At 39.5% G+C, this 16,964-nt stretch overlaps 2 protein-coding genes across 8 annotated transcripts in view; one reads left to right on the top strand and one right to left on the bottom strand.

The window, feature by feature from the left end:
* Positions 1–16,964, top strand: part of MAP3K20 (mitogen-activated protein kinase kinase kinase 20) — a 186,570-nt gene that overhangs the window by 113,988 nt on the left and 55,618 nt on the right. For 6 of the 7 annotated variants that reach the window (XM_035007745.1, XM_035007744.1, XM_035007742.1 and 3 more), the window contains exons 8-10: positions 2,206–2,292; positions 7,867–7,941; positions 13,730–13,836. In XM_035007745.1, coding sequence (XP_034863636.1) covers positions 2,206–2,292; positions 7,867–7,941; positions 13,730–13,836 — 269 coding nt within the window. The remainder of the gene's footprint in view (positions 1–2,205; positions 2,293–7,866; positions 7,942–13,729; positions 13,837–16,964) is intronic. The other variant, XM_035007746.1, reaches the window with a different exon arrangement.
* Positions 9,078–9,290, bottom strand: LOC118012323 (60S ribosomal protein L38-like). Its single transcript, XM_035007750.1, has one exon. The coding sequence runs from the start codon at positions 9,288–9,290 to the stop codon at positions 9,078–9,080; it is 213 nt and encodes a 70-aa protein (XP_034863641.1).

The raw sequence follows: 16,964 nt of genomic DNA, 5'->3' as shown, positions 1-16,964 counted from the left end.
TTATTTTTCCAGGGAAACAGGACTCAGACCTTAGTAGATTTGGGCTATTTTCCAACTGAATATTTGGGAATAAAGAATGGCATAAATCTTTTTGTCTGTCACTTCCCAAGCTCTTGGTTTTGCATTTTACTTCGTAAAACCCAGTCAGCCTTTGTGTGTGCGCCTGCGCAGTGGGTTGTGCGTGCAGCCCAGGGTCAGAAAGCAGGGGCGGGAGGCTGGAGGCCACCTCCCTGGACGTTTTGGGGTCTGGAGCATTTGATTTATTTGAGGCTGAGTCACTGTTCCCTTTCTCCTTAGGAAGGCCAAATTCCTCAGTTTGCTTGCTCTGCATATCCCTCTGCCTCCCCAACCTCAGCACCAGGGGAGTGGTAATGGCCTGCAATGGAGGGGCTTCATTTCCTGCTCAGCCCTCTCGCTGCTCCATCCCTCTCCCCTGTGCGGGCAGGGTCTCAGGGGTGATTGCATACGTGGTCTGGTCCTCACGCTGCCTTTGCTTACAGTGCTTGCTAGAATCATCCCCTTCTGGGATGCCCCTTACCTTTTCCTAATCACTTCTGGGATTCAAATAGAATTATTCAGTAGCTCTTCTAAAGAAGTACCTTACACACTTGATTAAAAGCCCAAAGAGGCTTCAGTGAATTTTTTTTCTCCTGCTTGAGCAGCATCTGCCAATTTCCCTGATTTTCCTGCTAATTAGCCAGAGTTCATTTAGCATGTTCTGATTTGAATATGACTGAGCACTGGCTGAGGAAACAGTGGATACAGAGTTAAAGGTTTGTAGGACCTGCTTGAATAGAGTACATGTTCTCAGTCTACATTCTTATTTAGAAATGGGTTTTTTGTTTTTAGAACAAGAGCAATCTAAATCAAAACTGCTGAATTCATTTGCTTCTCACCTCTGCCATGGCTCCACACCTGAAATATGGCACGTCACATTCTCTCTCACTGCAGCCTCCCTACTCTAGACTTATGTCAGGTGAAGAGCTTGACCATTAGGGTGAGGCAGCAAGTTCATATTCTTGCTCTGCCACTTGGTAACAGAGTGGCTGTGGGCAAGTTTATTTGACTTTCTGAAGCCTTAGTTTCCTCATCTGTAAAATGAGGATCACTTCTATTCGCTGGGATTGATATTAATCATGACAACACCTGTAAAGAGTTTAACAAAGTATCTGGAACATAATCACTCAGTAAATGATAGTCATTGTTATGAATATTGATAAAATTATAATTGTTTTGCACTTCACAAAATATTGGTAGACTCAGATTTTGATGCCCATCTGTATAAATCGAGAAAGTTACCTGAATGTAAAAATCTCCATTACTTAGTATTTTAAATGAAACTCAAATCATTGGCTGTTTTCAGCATTCCTAGCATCAGTTTGCTTTCTTTGGGCATACCAGTGCAGATTTATTAATCGTGCTGATCTCAAGGATTGCAGAGAGATGAACACACACATACATTCCCCCCCCCCACACACACACCTAGCCTATATATATGAACATAAAGTGTTTATTATATTTTAGAACAGATAGTAAATTATGTTATAGGTGGAAGAAAATGACTCCCTTAGACCAACTCATTTTGAGAGAGCTTCCTCCAAAACACAAAATTTAAATGTTACAGTTCTGCGAGTACCTACCATTATGGGGTGAATGGTTTAGCCAGTGATTTGGATTTAGGGCTCAATATTTTTTATCAGACCATTACTGATCCTTTAAAAATACGGTCGAATTCCCAGTTACTATCTTATAGAGAAATTTATTGGTGATTGAAGGTAGAAAGAGTTTGACTAACAAAATATAAAACCTAATTTGTGGGAATCTGTGAGAATTCTAGCAACTTACAAGATAAATTATGTAGGCCCATTGGTTTCATAAGTCTGGCTCTAAATGTTCTGATTTCTAAACTAGTTTTTTTTCTTTATAAAAATGAACAAAAAATGAATGTATGTCTGTGTGTCTGTGTGTGTGTGTATATATATAATGTGTATATATATATATATATAATATGTGTGTATGTGTATATATATATATATAATATTTGGGAGAAGTCCTAGGCATGAATATATATGTTTTTTCCAAGTTTCTACAGGTGGGGTTGGTTTTGTCTGGTAATTGGATACAGTTAAGTGTTAGATAAAGTTTCAGTAATATACCAAAAATATAAAGTACAAGAATAAAAATTCCATTTTCTTTTTGTTCCAGGTTCTCTGGGAGATGCTAACAAGGGAGGTCCCCTTTAAAGGTTTGGAAGGATTACAAGTAGCTTGGCTTGTAGTGGAAAAAAACGAGGTAAGACTACGATTCTCCATTCAGGTACATAGATCAGAAAACAGTATTGGGGTTTTGCAAAAGACTTTTTCATCTTCTTCAAATTGAAAGTAAGTTCACGCTTATGGAAAGATTAGCAGTAGGAGCTAACACAAAGGGTCAAAGTGATGTTATTCCTCATGAATGGACCCTTTACATCTAATTGTTGCAGCTTCACGTCGTGATGCTGTAGATCAAAAATTGTACAAGTACTGTACTAGTTTCTCAGTCTCAATTGTAAAACCTAGGGGTTTGTTCTTAGTGATGAAAGAAGCCATTGCGTCCAAGGTAGGGGAACAGTTTAACTCCATCTCCTGCGTTTAGGACATCTTTTTTACTGGCCGGGAGTTGATATATCTGTAAGAGACCTTCAGCTACTTCAACTTACCTCTCCCAGCAGGAGTCACTATAGTACAAGAAACTGTCGCTTAGATGAGAATTTCAAAAATAAAAGAAGAAAAAATAGTTTCAAAAAAGGGAAAAATTACAGTTTTGCCACCTACGTTGAACACTACATTGAAGATGAGCTCCTCACTGGAATTGGCGAGGCAGTGGCGTAACTGTTCCCGTCTTCATGCAGAGCCTTTCCATTTCAAAAGAACTTCAGTGGCGTAAACACCGTTTGTGCTGTGTCCCCAGCCTCGCTTTTCTTCTTCCCACAAATTGAGGCTTTCAGTTAGTTGGACCTATGAGCCTACATCAGAGAACGTGGTACATTCATATCAAAGAGAGCAACTACATTTTGAAAGGCTTAAAATTGTGACTGAAATGCACAGGCATGGAAATCCTCAGCATAAGGATGAAGCATCCAGTATCAAGGTACTATGAGAACTTAGATCCGGTAATGGAAGCACGCAGTTGTCTTTGCAATGCAAAACAACCTTACTTCACAGAGCTTCCTTTCCAGATCTGATCTGTGCGCTCTGCAGAAGGTAAGAGTGCGACCTGAGGATAAAATAATTTGCAAAAAGGTGAATACGTGGAGATAGGCCCTTTTTAAGGCTATGAAAGAATGAGATTGATCTGCTCCCCATGTGAGTGCAGGAACAGACTAGATTAACCAAACAGCTGCTATTGACTAAGAGAAACCAAGTTTCCGTAGTTTAGATCACATAATCCCGCTACCTTATTAATTTGTCCTCCTGAGCTATTGAGAACAGATGAAATGTTCATGATAGCTGAACTTGATGGGAGAGAGCTGCCAATTTAAGAAAAAGCAAAAGGAGTTATATTCAAGAATGTGTCTTGCTCAGTGTTTCACAGGAGCTGTTCTGTTTTAATTAAGTGTCCTGCTTATTCCCGGTGTGCTATTAAATCAGACCCTCGTACACAGGATAACTGATATTTTCATGATAGGAGAACCCGCTTGTCTCTGTTCTATTTCTCTTGCCAGTGAGGTGATTAGATGTTTGGTTCTGGGTTTACAAATGGGAGTGAAGAAAACAATTGACCTAATGTTGACTTTGGAGTGGAACACTCAATGTAACTTTTTCCCCTCTACATTGTTCTAAGAAAAATTAGAAGAAAGTGTTTTAAAAGCTGACTGGACCCTCCAAATACGTATAAGAAAAAACAATATTTTAAAATAATATTTCATCTAAAGGATGGCAGAAGAGGTGCGCTTCTAAAGCACTTTCAAAACATGAGTATCCATCAAGGATGATTAAAGCAGACAAGAAAAATGAATTTAGAAGCTGCCTTTGGATAGCTGGCTTGGGGGCTGGAATCACCCATAAATAACCTTGAGAACTTCCTCAACATGTACAGGAGGAGGCTGTAAACCACCCCGCCCCGCCCTTTTCCTCAGGGATTCCCTGGAGTAGAACGTACTGTTTTTTCCGTGGTGTGACCTGATTGATAGTCGCCTAATAACCGATGGAGACCACTCAGATACCTCCCCTTCTGTACGCAGAATAGCAAGTTCAAGGAACCCCACATGGTGAAACAAGTTTTCTCAACTTTCTACTGAACTTAAGGAAAATTGGGTATTGAAGGCTACTTACCTGTCTACTCTCACTCTGCACAATATTTGTCAAAAATATGGAATTTAAGTTTAACTGTACTTTCCATTGTCATCATTCACAAAGGAGTCTTCATTTCATCTCATAAATGTAGACACGTATTACCAAAACAAATTCTGTTGACATAACATTAAAAGAATTGCCAAGTCTCAACTATATAGAACAAACTGAAGGGGTTGCTAGAGGGGAGGTGGGCGGGGGATGGGCTAAAGGGATGATGAGGACTAGGGAGGGCACTTGTTCTGATGAGCACTGGGTGTTGTATGTAAGTGTTGAATCACTATATTGTACACTTGAAACTAATATACTGTATATTAACTAACTGGAATTTAAATGAAAACTTGGAAAAAATGGCCAAGGATTTATTTCATAGAAAAATTGAGACTCTGACTTAAAAATAATTTACAAAATCCTTTCAACTTCCAATTATTTCATTTATTTTTACTTTGGAATACCTTGGATTCTTGAGTTGAAAAGAGCAAGCTGTTTGTTTTTTTTTTTAACAGGCCTCATTTAAATAAAGAATGATGTGTTTAAACCTAAATGTAAGCCAGTCACCCTAGAATGCACCTATATCCAAATATTAGAGTTACCTTTTCTTTCTAACTTTTTATTTTGAAATAATTATAGACTAACAGGAATTTGCAAAAATATTAGGAGGGATTCTGTGTACCTTCATCCAGCTACCCCCACTGGTGAGAAACAGGTATAGGCCAATACCAAAACCAGAAAGTTGACATTGATACATTACTCTTAACCAGACTCTCGACCTCATTCAGTTTCACCATTTAGATTGCTTTTTGGATCTATAGGAAGATCAATACGGTCTAAAAATATCTGAAGGTGTTTGCTTCTAAATGCTTAATATAATTTTTCCTAATAGTAAATCCCATTAAAACTAGATACATAAAGCACTGTTAAAGACTGAACCCTTTAGGAGGGTATTACTAATAAATTTTGTAATTTTTATAGACATGTATGTTTGTCTTCGTAATTTCTATAAAACTGAATTAGTGGTCATTCAAAATATTCTGACAGTATAATTTCTATCTTTACAAATACTTAGATTCTCATAAAATATGTTTTGTTCTAAGTAGCAAAACAATTTTTTTCTTTTAGAGAGCGCGCACAGGCACACATATACGGGAGCAGGGGGAGGGACGGAGGGAGAGAGAGAATCCTAAGCAGGCTCCCTCTCTCGGCCCTGAGATCATGACCTGGGCATTGTCAGTCACTTAACCAAAGTATTCTTAATAGGCGCCCCAAACTATTAACAGAAATCCTCAATCCATTGTTGACTACATTTTGGAAAAAAGATAATAAAAAATAATTGACAAAAAGTAATTTTTTGCATCTTATGTAGAAAATGGTGCAGAAAAAGAATATGCTTTTTAAAAAATGTCATGCCTAATTTAGTGGTTGGGAAATATTTTCATTTTAATTTTGGAACTTTTAAAATATTTAAGTTTGAAGTAGTACGGCTAAATCTGTTGCTAATATCTGGTTATTTCGGGATGTTTTAATGCATTAAGAATGCCCACAGTTCTGTAAACAGGACTTAAATACTTCGATTTTCTTTTAAAGTACTTTTTAATAAACCAAAATAAACCCTTACATTAGTGTCTGAGTCTAGATTTAACTGATATCTGACCATATGAGATGATCTAAAATAATTATGTCTTCTTTCATAATGTCTCAGATGCAGTAGCTAAGAAGTTTCTCAGTAAGAAAAGATGATAGAAAAGATTAACATCCATCCATATTCATCCAGGTCACATTTCAGTTCTTAGAAAAATGTGAAAAAGTTATATTGAAAATGTTTCCTTTTATGAGAAATTTCCATGGGGTGCATTTAGCTGAGTAATTGCAATCACTTTGTTTCTCTTAGTTGCCAAATATTTTTAAAAAATAAACACCTGATTTTCCTTTTGATCTTCATCAAAAGGTTTCCAGTTCACATTACAGTAAAATAAGAGTACAGCTTACCAGATCTCCTCTCTTCTATGTAATCAGTTAAAAAAATGTTTAGCATAGCCTTTAATTTGGCGAGGGCTGTTTTGTTTAAAGCTTTCAGGTTTTATATATTTTAGTTTATTTTTATTTTAAGGTTATCTGTAATTCTAAATACAGATCCCCATCTGTTTTCTTGCCAGGGCAACTCTTTTTCTAGTTTTATGCGTAGCCTCCCCCAAATCCAACTAAGTTCAGTTTCAGTTTTTTATTTGCAAAACTTCTTTGGTAAACAATACTGCATAATAAATCTTCTTAGTACTTCTTAGTGCGGTGGTTCTCAACCGTCATACCCAGGCCTCTCTTGATAACAACTCTTTTCATGCTCCCTCTACTTGCTGGAAGTGAAATTCAGATGTAGTACAACCTACCCACACACATTGTACTTTAAAGTCAACATAATGCTCTCGTCGTAGTACACAGAAGAAATAAATACGTATTACGGTGTATAAATGCGCAGGCACAACCGCAGGAGAGGAGAAAATGGAATAGTTTCAGAGCTTGTACCTATGGATAAATAGGATTCAACAGCTACAAATGCAGAATGGAGTTGAATTGTATCAATGATTCCAGCAGCATGAGCAATGCTGTTGTAGGTGACATTTTCTAAAAATCTTGGTAAGGTTATGAATAATGCAAAGATCAATCTGCCCTTGATTTATTTTATTTGGTAGTTGCATTCTTAGTTCATTGCATTTTAAATCTGCTCAAAATATACTTTGTGTTTATTGTAAATCAAAGAGAGTCTAGAGCCAGAAAAATGATTAAACCTCGTTGTTTGATTGCACAGGGGGCATCTGAAGTTTGGTGGAGTGCAAGGGAGTACTTAGAGATTTACCAACATAGTGAAGGATGTCCAGCATTCTTGACCCGCTCCAGGTGCAACTCTCCAGTCTTTAAAACAAAAATGCCTCCATAGATATCTAAAGAGCCTCCAGGGGCATGGCAAGTTCTAGAGAAGCACTTCTGTAAAATGTTGGAACAGGACAGATGCTCACAGTGTAATCTTTGTCGTATCCAGCCCTTGTGCTTTAGCCATAATGAGTCATATGTCCAGAATCTCTTATTGGCCAATGAGAAGAGGCACACTTCTTTCAAATGATCTCTGGGACGGTCTGTGCTAAACACGTTTCCAGAGGTGTCACGCCTACCGCCAGCTGCTTTCCTAGCTGCCTGGGCTGTGTGCCTATTTCATAACCGCCTGCGCAAAGATTGGTGGTTTTAGGCCTTGCCCTTCTCCTACTGTAGTTTCCTTCAGACTTGAGTCTATGTTTCATTGTATTTGTTGTGCGGAACCCGACTTCTCCATCCACTGGGATGCCTTTTTGGAAGAACAGTATTAAAAGTCTCTTTAGAGATACGATGTATCTAAACATAAATTCTCATCTGCCATCTATCAATCAATGGAAGCTTAAAATTTAATGACCTGTTTGTGCTCTAAATGTTACTCTTTTATGAACTTTCAGTGAGGATCTGCTTACCTTCATGAGTAAATCCTTGTGTTGTCTTTCCTTCTCTGTGGTAGAGATTAACCATTCCAAGCAGCTGCCCCAGAAGTTTTGCTGAGCTGTTACGTCAGTGTTGGGAAGCTGATGCCAAGGTATGTTAAGTCAGGTTTTTTTTTTTTTTTGGTCGTCATTCAGAATTCTGAAATTTCACTTGTTTGTTTGGCTTTGAGTTAAAACTTAGGGTAATGAGCGTCATTACAAAGTAAAGCTAGATTGCTGTTCCTGTGAGCCCCAGATGGACTGTTAAGTCTTTCTGTTGTTATCTGCTTATCTTGATCCTTAGAAATTCATTACTGGCTCTTTCTTACAGCCTCTCTGGCACTCTTGATTCAACAAAGAATTGCATTCCTTTGTTTTTAATCTTTAATAAGAACTGTTGCACCTTCGTGTTCTAAAATGGCCAGCACACAGTGCTTATTCTGTGCCAGGCACTATTCCAAGCACTTTATGTACATTAGCTCATTTGTTCCTCAGAATAGCTCTATGATACAAGTTGTGTTATTCCACCCATTTTCCAGATGAAGAATCAAGGCATGCAGAAGTTAAGTAATGCTCAAGGCCACAGCTAGTACATGCTGAGACTGGAGAATGAGCCCAAGTGGTCTGAACCAAAGACCAGGCCAGAGTAGCACTTCTATTTGTTTTGTTTTGGTTTTTTTTTTAAGATTTTATTTATTTATTTGACAGAGACACAGCGAGAGAGGGAACACAGGCAGGGGGAGTGGGAGAGGGAGAAGCAGGCTTCCCGCAGAGCAGGGAGCCCCATGCGGGGCTCGATCCCAGGACCCTGGGATCATGACCCGAGCCGAAGGCAGACGCTTAACGCCTGAGCCACCCAGGCGCCCCCAGGGTAGCCCTTCTGGAGAAACTCGGTACATACTCCTTGTTCGGATTCATGCTGTTTTGAAGCCATCACAACAGAGTTGGAGACATTCCAAAATGTGGACTTTCCTGTGGGTAGCACATCTGAGCATGAAGGCCCATTTCCTTTCCCTGCAAAGATCGTTTTAAAAGACTCTTACATACATACGGAAATATTTATGGATAAAATGACAGGCGAATCTTGGATTTACTTCAAAATAAAATGAAAGGACATAGATGGTGGTGTAGATTAAACAAGATTGGCCATGATAATTTTTGAAGCCAAGTGATAAGTATATGGAGGTTCATTTTTTTTTTCCCTAAGAATTTTTAAAACTTGAATACAGTTCAAATCAGTGGGCTGGGTTCACTTCAGCTCCTTCACTGCCAAACCTGGGAGCAGGGACTGCTTCAGTTGCTCTGCCTTCTCCTTGTCCGTGATGACCAAGGTGTAAAGGTGTCTGCTGCACCGAGCTTTAAACTTCACGTTATCCTTATTTTTCTTAATCTTGACGGATTTGGCGTCCTTTCGCCTGGCCGTGAGCACAAAGTCCTTGATTTCCTCGATTTTGGGAGGCATGGCCACCGGGGGGCGCAGGGGAGCACGCGGCCGCCACCCAATCATGGGTTACCCCGATTAGTGCCCCGTTTGCCGCCCGAAACACTCACCTATATGGAGGTTCATTACATTGTTCTCTCTACATTTGTTTGTTTGAAATTTTTCATAATAAAAAGTAAGAAAGTAAAAAAAGACCCTCACAGATTAAACACAAAGAAGAGACAGACCCAAGAAAGGAACTGTAATTTTATCGTTCAGATTTGTCCACTCTTTCATGGAAATAGATACATTGCAAACTGACTTTTTAAACAGAGATCTAAGGGCGCCTGGGTGGCTCAGTTGGTTAAGCGACTGCCTTCGGCTCAGGTCATGATCCTGGAGTCCCGGGATCAAGTCCCGCATCGGGCTCCCTGCTCGGTGGGGAGTCTGCCTCTCCCTCTGACCCTCCCCCCTCTCATGTGCTCTCTCTCATTCTCTCTCTCTCAAATAAATAAATAAATAAAATCTTAAAAAAAAAAATAGAGATCTAAAAACAAAGACTTAGGAATGGAATTTCTTCCTCAATTTAAACCCCGTTCCAATCGGGCCCCCAGGGGAATGCATGCGGGTAACACACAGCATCTTTCTCTAGTGGGAAGGACGCACAACCGCTAAGGTGGAGTCCTCACCGCCGAATCACACACGTGACGCAGCACGTGGCTCCGCCCCACCACGTGAGAACAGCTCAAGGCCAAGTGCAGTGGTCTGTACGGTAGCGCAGCCGATAGAGCAGCCGGGCGCGCGGATCTGCGAGGCCTCTGCCCCGTGTGCGCCCTGCTGGCTGGCCCGGCCCGGCCGGTGCCTTGTCTCCGAGGAGATTGTTGTGGGGGCTTCCCGGATTTGCACATGTCACCTTTGACCTGAGAACCAGCAGCCTTAATCTTTGCTTTCACCCCTGTTCATCAAACTACCTTCACCCTTTTTTTTTAAAAGGGGAGTCTTATATTTACTTAGTATTGTTATTAAAGAATTTAACATTTTTAAATTCTGTTAGTGTTTTTATTTAGTATCACTTTTTATTAGCATCCATGACAAAGTTGCATAGGTATGGCATGGTCTGCCCTGCCTCTGTTTAGGTCCTATTATTTTTATTTATTTTTAAAAGATTTTATTTATTTGACAGAGGGACAACAGCGAGAGAGGGAACACCAGCAGGGGGAGTGGGAGAGGGAGAAGCAGGCTTCCCGCCGAGCAGGGAGCCCGATGCGGGGCTCGATCCCAGGACCCTGGGATCATGACTTGAGCCGAAGGCAGACGCTTAACGACTGAGCCACCCAGGCGCCCCTAGGTCCTATTATTTTAGTGTGTGATTTGCAGAATATGGGGTTTTTAAGCTTTAAGAGAAATGCCTGCACTTTATAGCTAATCCAGCAGAAAATATACTCAGCCATTTACAGGCTTGCTCTAGAACATTTGTATTTTTAAAATGCTATCGTACTACCTTCTCCACACTCTTCCTACCAGTTGTGTCCATTGTGGCATATATAGTCATTTTGGCAGTATTTTTCTGCTACTTAAATAAAAATTTCACCTGAAATTATTTGCATTGAATTAGATTAATGCAACTAGATTCTCTGTAATTGCAATTATATTTCAGTATGCAAAGCAGGTTTTGAATTTCTTAATCGGAAACTGTACTTCATTAATTAAAATTCTAAGAATATACATTTATGGTGCATTAATTAAATAATAGTGTAAACACCTAACACAGAAAGGACATTAGGCCTGCTGTTGATGCTATGAAGCTGGCATGTCTTTAACATGCAGCAAGTTTATCCTTCTTTAGGACGAGTGGCATCTTGTGTTCTAGCCAGGTGAAGTATAAAGAAAGTTTAAGATTGATTTTTACTTCCGAAATTCAAGGTATTTTATTCTGATACAATTAATACAGCCCCCCTGTATTTAAGTATACACCCCACATTTCCAGCGCTCTCTGTGGCTGATCTCCAGTCAGGCCTTACACACCTTCCTTACCTGGGCATGCCCTCTTCTTTTCTTTCCTCCCTGAGGTCTTTGCTGGCCCGCCTTCCCTGGCTGTTCTATTTACCCCAGCCCATACTTTGTCCTCCTTTTCCTAAACCAGAGTCCGGGCTACTGCCTTACCCTGTGCGGTTGTATTTTTCAAATCTCTCTTCCTACATGGATTGCAGCCTCTTTGAGGGAACGAAGCTGCTCTTAGCACCTCACACATGCATAGTAAGTAGAGGCCCAGTGTGTTGACTGAAGTAGCCAGACCAAGGCACATTTTAGTTCTCTGGCTGTAAGTATGTGGCAGTTCAAGCTCTCGTGGATGCCACTCCTGTGCATACAGAGAGAGCTATTGCTGGCTAAACACTTTCGTTTCTTTTTTTCTCCCTAGCCCTTAATGCTTTAAAAACATAGATGAAAATACTCGGCTCACCTGTAGAAAAATGTTCTTTTGCAGTGAGGAGGGGGAAGGGAATACAAGAGAAAGCTGGTGTTGGGTAAATGTCAGGTCATGCCAGTGGCTTACACCAGGTGCTCAAAGTGTTGTATCGAAGAGAAGAAGGAAGTAAAGGTGGGTATTGTTTCCAGTTCTAAAATGGCATTTCTAAATAGGGAAAAAAAAAAAAAAAAGGCAAAAAAGCCCTGAGTTTGATAGGAAGTAACATCTTACCCTCATGTGATAAAACACATTGGAGGGTTTAAGAGCCTTGCCCCTGATTCAGAAACTTGCTTCCTGTGTGATACTGGGCAATCCATACTTTTCTGAGATGGATTTTTCTTATCTATAAAATGAAGATAACAAGGGGCGCCTGAGTGGCTCAGTCGGTTAAGCGTCTGCCTTCAGCTCAGGTCATGATCCCAGGGCCCTTGGGATCTAGCCCCGCATTGGGCTCCCTGCTCAGCGGAGAGCCTGCTTCTCCCTCTCCCTCTGCCTGCCACTCTATCTGTGCTCTCTCTCTCTCTGTCAAATAAATAAAATCTTAAAAAAAAAATGAAGTTAACAAATAATGTATATAGATGCTTAATAGGTGATCCTAGCTATAATTACCACAAAATTCTACATTGTTGTTTTTAAAATGTTAACTTTGAAATTTCCATCTGAGAGTATATTCTACCTATAAAATTAACGTTTTTCTAGGGATACTTGTCACCTAATTTCAAGAGTTTTACTTTATTTCAAGAATGATTAAATGTAGGGAAAAATATTCTTTAAAAATTCATTAGCCTCTCCTGCTTTTCCATGCAAAATGAAAATTCTATATTTATTATATAATTCCTGTGCAAACAGCTCAAACATTTTTCCTTTCACACAGTGACACACAGTAGGAGGAATTAAATGGGAATAAAGTTAAAAGAAGACAGTATTTTTCAAATTTCCTACTTCAGGCATTTACTTCTTTTATTAGAACGCTTTAATGTGGATCAGATACTTACGCCCTCTACTTAAAACACACACAGGCACACATTCCCTTAAGAGTGCAATGAAGGCAGAACTCAGAATAAATATCCCAGTTTTATATTTATATTCCTGAGAAATGGAAAAATCATCCCTCTTAATGTAGGAAGCACTCAAGTCCTGAGAGCAAGCCACCTCAACATTGTTCCTTCTTGTTTTGTGCTCCTAAATTAAAATGCATGTTTTAATTGCTGCAACTGTAATTTGCTCAGAAATGGTATAATTATGAGGCATGATGAAGAGAGAATGTGCATCATCCTCTTATTATCTTTCTTCCATTTTTGTTTTAACCTTTTGTCTCAGCTTTGGCTAGAGTCTAAAGAGACAGACAAGTACAGTTACTGCTGGCTGAAGAAATGCAGCTAACCGCTGCTTTATCATTTCTAGTAAACAGTACCTTAGAGTTTCACGGCTCCAAATGGGTTATGATGTGGAATAAACATTGGGAACAATGAAGTTAGGATGGCTTGAAAATTGGGGAATTTTTCTCTGAGCAAGTGGTTGAGGAAATTGTATTAGTTCTCATAGATTAGCTAGGGTTTTCCCCAACATTTTATTATAAGAATTTGAAACCTGCAGAAAGGGTGAAAGAATCTTAATGGTGAACACCAGGACCCCTACCACGCAGATTCTACCCTTAACTTTTCCTAAATGTGCTCTATCCCATAGGTTTTTAAAGGACTTGCCTTTTCCCTTTTAGGAGTCCTTAATCAGACCCAAGAGAGAATTCGTACTTTCCTTACCTGGAGAAAAGCTGTCATTCCAACCTTAGGCCACAAGATAGAATAATGACATCTGACTCTGTTCTTATAAGTTATTGAAAGTAAGGAATATGGTCCCCTTCAACCTGAGCAGTCTGACAGTTGTAAAAGAACTCAGGACATTGTGGGCCATTTTATTTTGTTGTGGTGTGTCGAGCTTATTGCTGTGCTTGTGGATTTTCTCTTCAAGACTTGCTTTCTTAAGTCCCAGCAAGTGATTATTTTCTCTTCCTCAGAAACGGCCATCTTTTAAGCAAATCATTTCAATTCTGGAGTCCATGTCAAACGACACTAACCTTCCCGACCAGTGTAACTCATTCCTGCACAACAAGGCAGAGTGGAGGTAAGTAAGCCTTGTACCAAGTCATGACCTCTCGCTTTGAAAGACCATGACCAGCTTCACTGAAGAAGCACCAGTGAACTTGAGGACAGTCCTGACTTCTAAGCATAACTTAGAGTTTTGTTTGTTGTTTATGTTAAATTTTTTTGGACATCTAATAAGTCCTCCTTTTCATATGTAAACAAAAAAGCAATCCTCTAAGCTTGTTGCCTTATCATATATCTAAGTATTTGGAAAGAATATTGAAATCACATCTTCTGAGACAAAAGATAGTTACCAGACATTTCTCTGTATTACACGCTGTGTTAGGAAGCCTTGGCATCTGTCCAGTGAGAAATAAAAATACTGTTTGCCTAGGGATTTGCAGAGTACTGTATCTGTTGATGGAGGGGGTAGGGAGACTATAAAAACACTTAAAAGAAAACTTTTGATGTTATAAATCCTATTAAATTTTGTCAAGTGTAAAACAAACTTAGTAATGAGAGAATTGTATTGTGTGAGTGGAAGAAGCAAGCCTGGGATGAGACAGTTGAGCCGGGTCACGTGCTGCAGGAATATAAATAGCATGTTTGGGAGCTGACATTATTCCTCCCTGACGCAGCAGAGATTTAAGTAACTTCTCTCCGCTCTTGAGAGCCTCCGTGGTAGTGCGACGCCTTACGCCACCTGCTGATGCCCAGGGAATACTGCATGTGCTCTGAAAACGATGGCGTTGTTTACTCCTGTGATTAGACATCTCCTTGGGCTTTCTGTTTGATTGTGTTTTACAATAACCTTATTTATTTTTATTCCTTTGAACTCTATCCAGGGCCAGTGAGTTAAATGGATTTTTATTTAGGGAAACAAAAGTCATACTGTCTGCTTGAGTGTAGGTATGACGGGTTTTGTTCTGGACTTAAATAATTAACAAAACAAGTAATAATGTTGCCTACAAGATCAGTGGAAATCTAACCAGATGACCCCGCTTTTAAATCCACGTAGGGGATTACTCTAGTACAAAGGCCAATGCTTCACAAGACTCATGAGACCCTTTGTGCTTTGACCTCAGCAGTCTTACCTCAGGAGCATAGTTCTGCCTCTTAATTTCTGGCTTCTGGTCCCTCAACAGATGCGTATATCTTCCTCATGCAGAGTCCTTGCAAATGCAGTTTCTTCTGTATAAAATTCATCCCTTTCAGCGGTGTACCACCCCTGACACCCACATCCAGCTTGGCTCCTATTCGTCATTCAGAGAGCAACTGAAATAACATGTCTTTAGGGAAATGTTTCTGACCCTAGATAGATGAGGTTCCACTTTATGTGCCCTGAGAGCACCTCCTTCATAGCCACGACTGCTGTTGGAATGAATAAGTTAGTTCTGTAGTCTGTTGTTTAATCTGTGTCTCGCTGGCCGAAATGTAAACGGGTCAGATAATTTCTTTTGTTCATTACTATAACTGCAGCATCTAGAATGTGCCTTGAACACAGCAGTGGCTCCATAAATACTAGAGGAAGGAAACACCACGGTGGTAGTAATATTAAAAGACATTACGGTATTACACAAGGGAAAATAAATATGTAAGCTACTTTGCTGACTATGACAAGTGTGCTTCTGACATTCGTTCATTCAGATAGTGCCTGAATCTCTGCCGCGGCAAGGTGCTCCTGTCCGGTGCTGTGGCGGTGAGCAGAAGGGCCCCAGTGCACATGGACTGGGGTGTCTCATGTCAGACTGCTAAATATAAATATACAAGTAACGTTTTAGGACTCTTGATAAGTATGATGACAGAGAAGTACTGGACATGTGAGACTATACAACCATGAAATCTAATCTAGTCTGACAAGGTAATAAGAGGATTTCCTGGGGAGAAGCTGTTTGATCTGTTCTCCAAAAGATCAGTGGGATTTTAACATTACTACTGATACCCTTGAGATGTAGTATCTCAGATACTGTATATCAGAATATAGGGAGGGAGTTGGTAAGTTTTCGATATAAAAATGTAAAAGCTCCCTATGGCCAAAAGCAATAGCCGTCACGAACTTCCAAGACAAAGGCCATCTGCTCGACAGCCATTTCCCCCCATATAATAGCTCAGCACATCTCAAAGTTTTTGGTCTCAGGACTCCATTATACTCTAAAAAATTATTGAGGACTACAAAGAGATTTTGTTTCAGTGAGTTACATCTGTCAATATTTACCACACTCAAAATGAGAATGGAGAAAAAAATGTAAATATGTAGTTATTGATTCATTTAAGAAACAATAAATCCTGCCTCTACATTCAGCCTGTGGCTTTGCCACCTCTCATGAAGCCTCTGGAAACAGTCTGTACGCTCGTGAGAGAATGAGAGTTGAAAAGGCAAATCATGTCTTAATGTTATTCTGAAAACAGTTTAACCTCTTGAATCATTTGAAAACCTCTCATGGGTCCCCAGATCACACTTTGAAAACCGCTGTAGTAGACAAAGTTACTGTCTAAAATAATACTTTAATTATAGTCCCATTCTAAAGGACATGAAAGGCATTTCACAAAAGGGGAAATCAAATGGCCAATAAATATATGAAAAATAGTTAACCTCACTTACCAATCAGGTAACTATAAGGGAACATAATTCATTTACCAGATTGGCAAAGTTTTACATTATGAAAATATCCAGCATTATAAACTTTCTAGTATGTTGCTGGTGAAAATACTACCTTTCAGACCCCTCCACCACTACCATTTTATCTCTAAGAAAATAAATGGAAAGGTTGTACAAGAATGTATGGACACCTGCTTATTAGCACAGCGTCGTTTAGAATTGCAAACTAGAATGGCATAAAGTACAATAAAAAGATTTGGGGTTTTTGTGGTTTTTATGGTTTTAAAAACTGATAATATCTCCATATACAGAATAGATGGAGCCATTCATGATATAACAGATCTGACAGATGATTTAAAAATAGAGGCACTAGGGTCCAGTATGACTGGAATGATTCCGGTTTTTTGTAAAATAGACATATTTATGTGTATATGCTGTGTGCACATAGAGAAAAGTATCAAAAGGCCAGTATTACCATTGGATAATGAAATTATGAGAGAGTGGTTTCTCTTTGGAGATCTTTATGTCCTGCAAACCTGGATAGTTGAATAATACATTTTTTAAATGCT

This window comes from Mirounga leonina, unplaced genomic scaffold, assembly GCF_011800145.1.
Source record: "Mirounga leonina isolate KUSES-001 unplaced genomic scaffold, KU_Mleo_1.0 Mir_151, whole genome shotgun sequence".
Lineage (NCBI taxonomy): Eukaryota > Metazoa > Chordata > Mammalia > Carnivora > Phocidae > Mirounga > Mirounga leonina.
The sequence above is the reverse complement of the archived record's forward strand: the minus strand, read 5'-3'. Positions and strand labels throughout refer to the sequence as shown.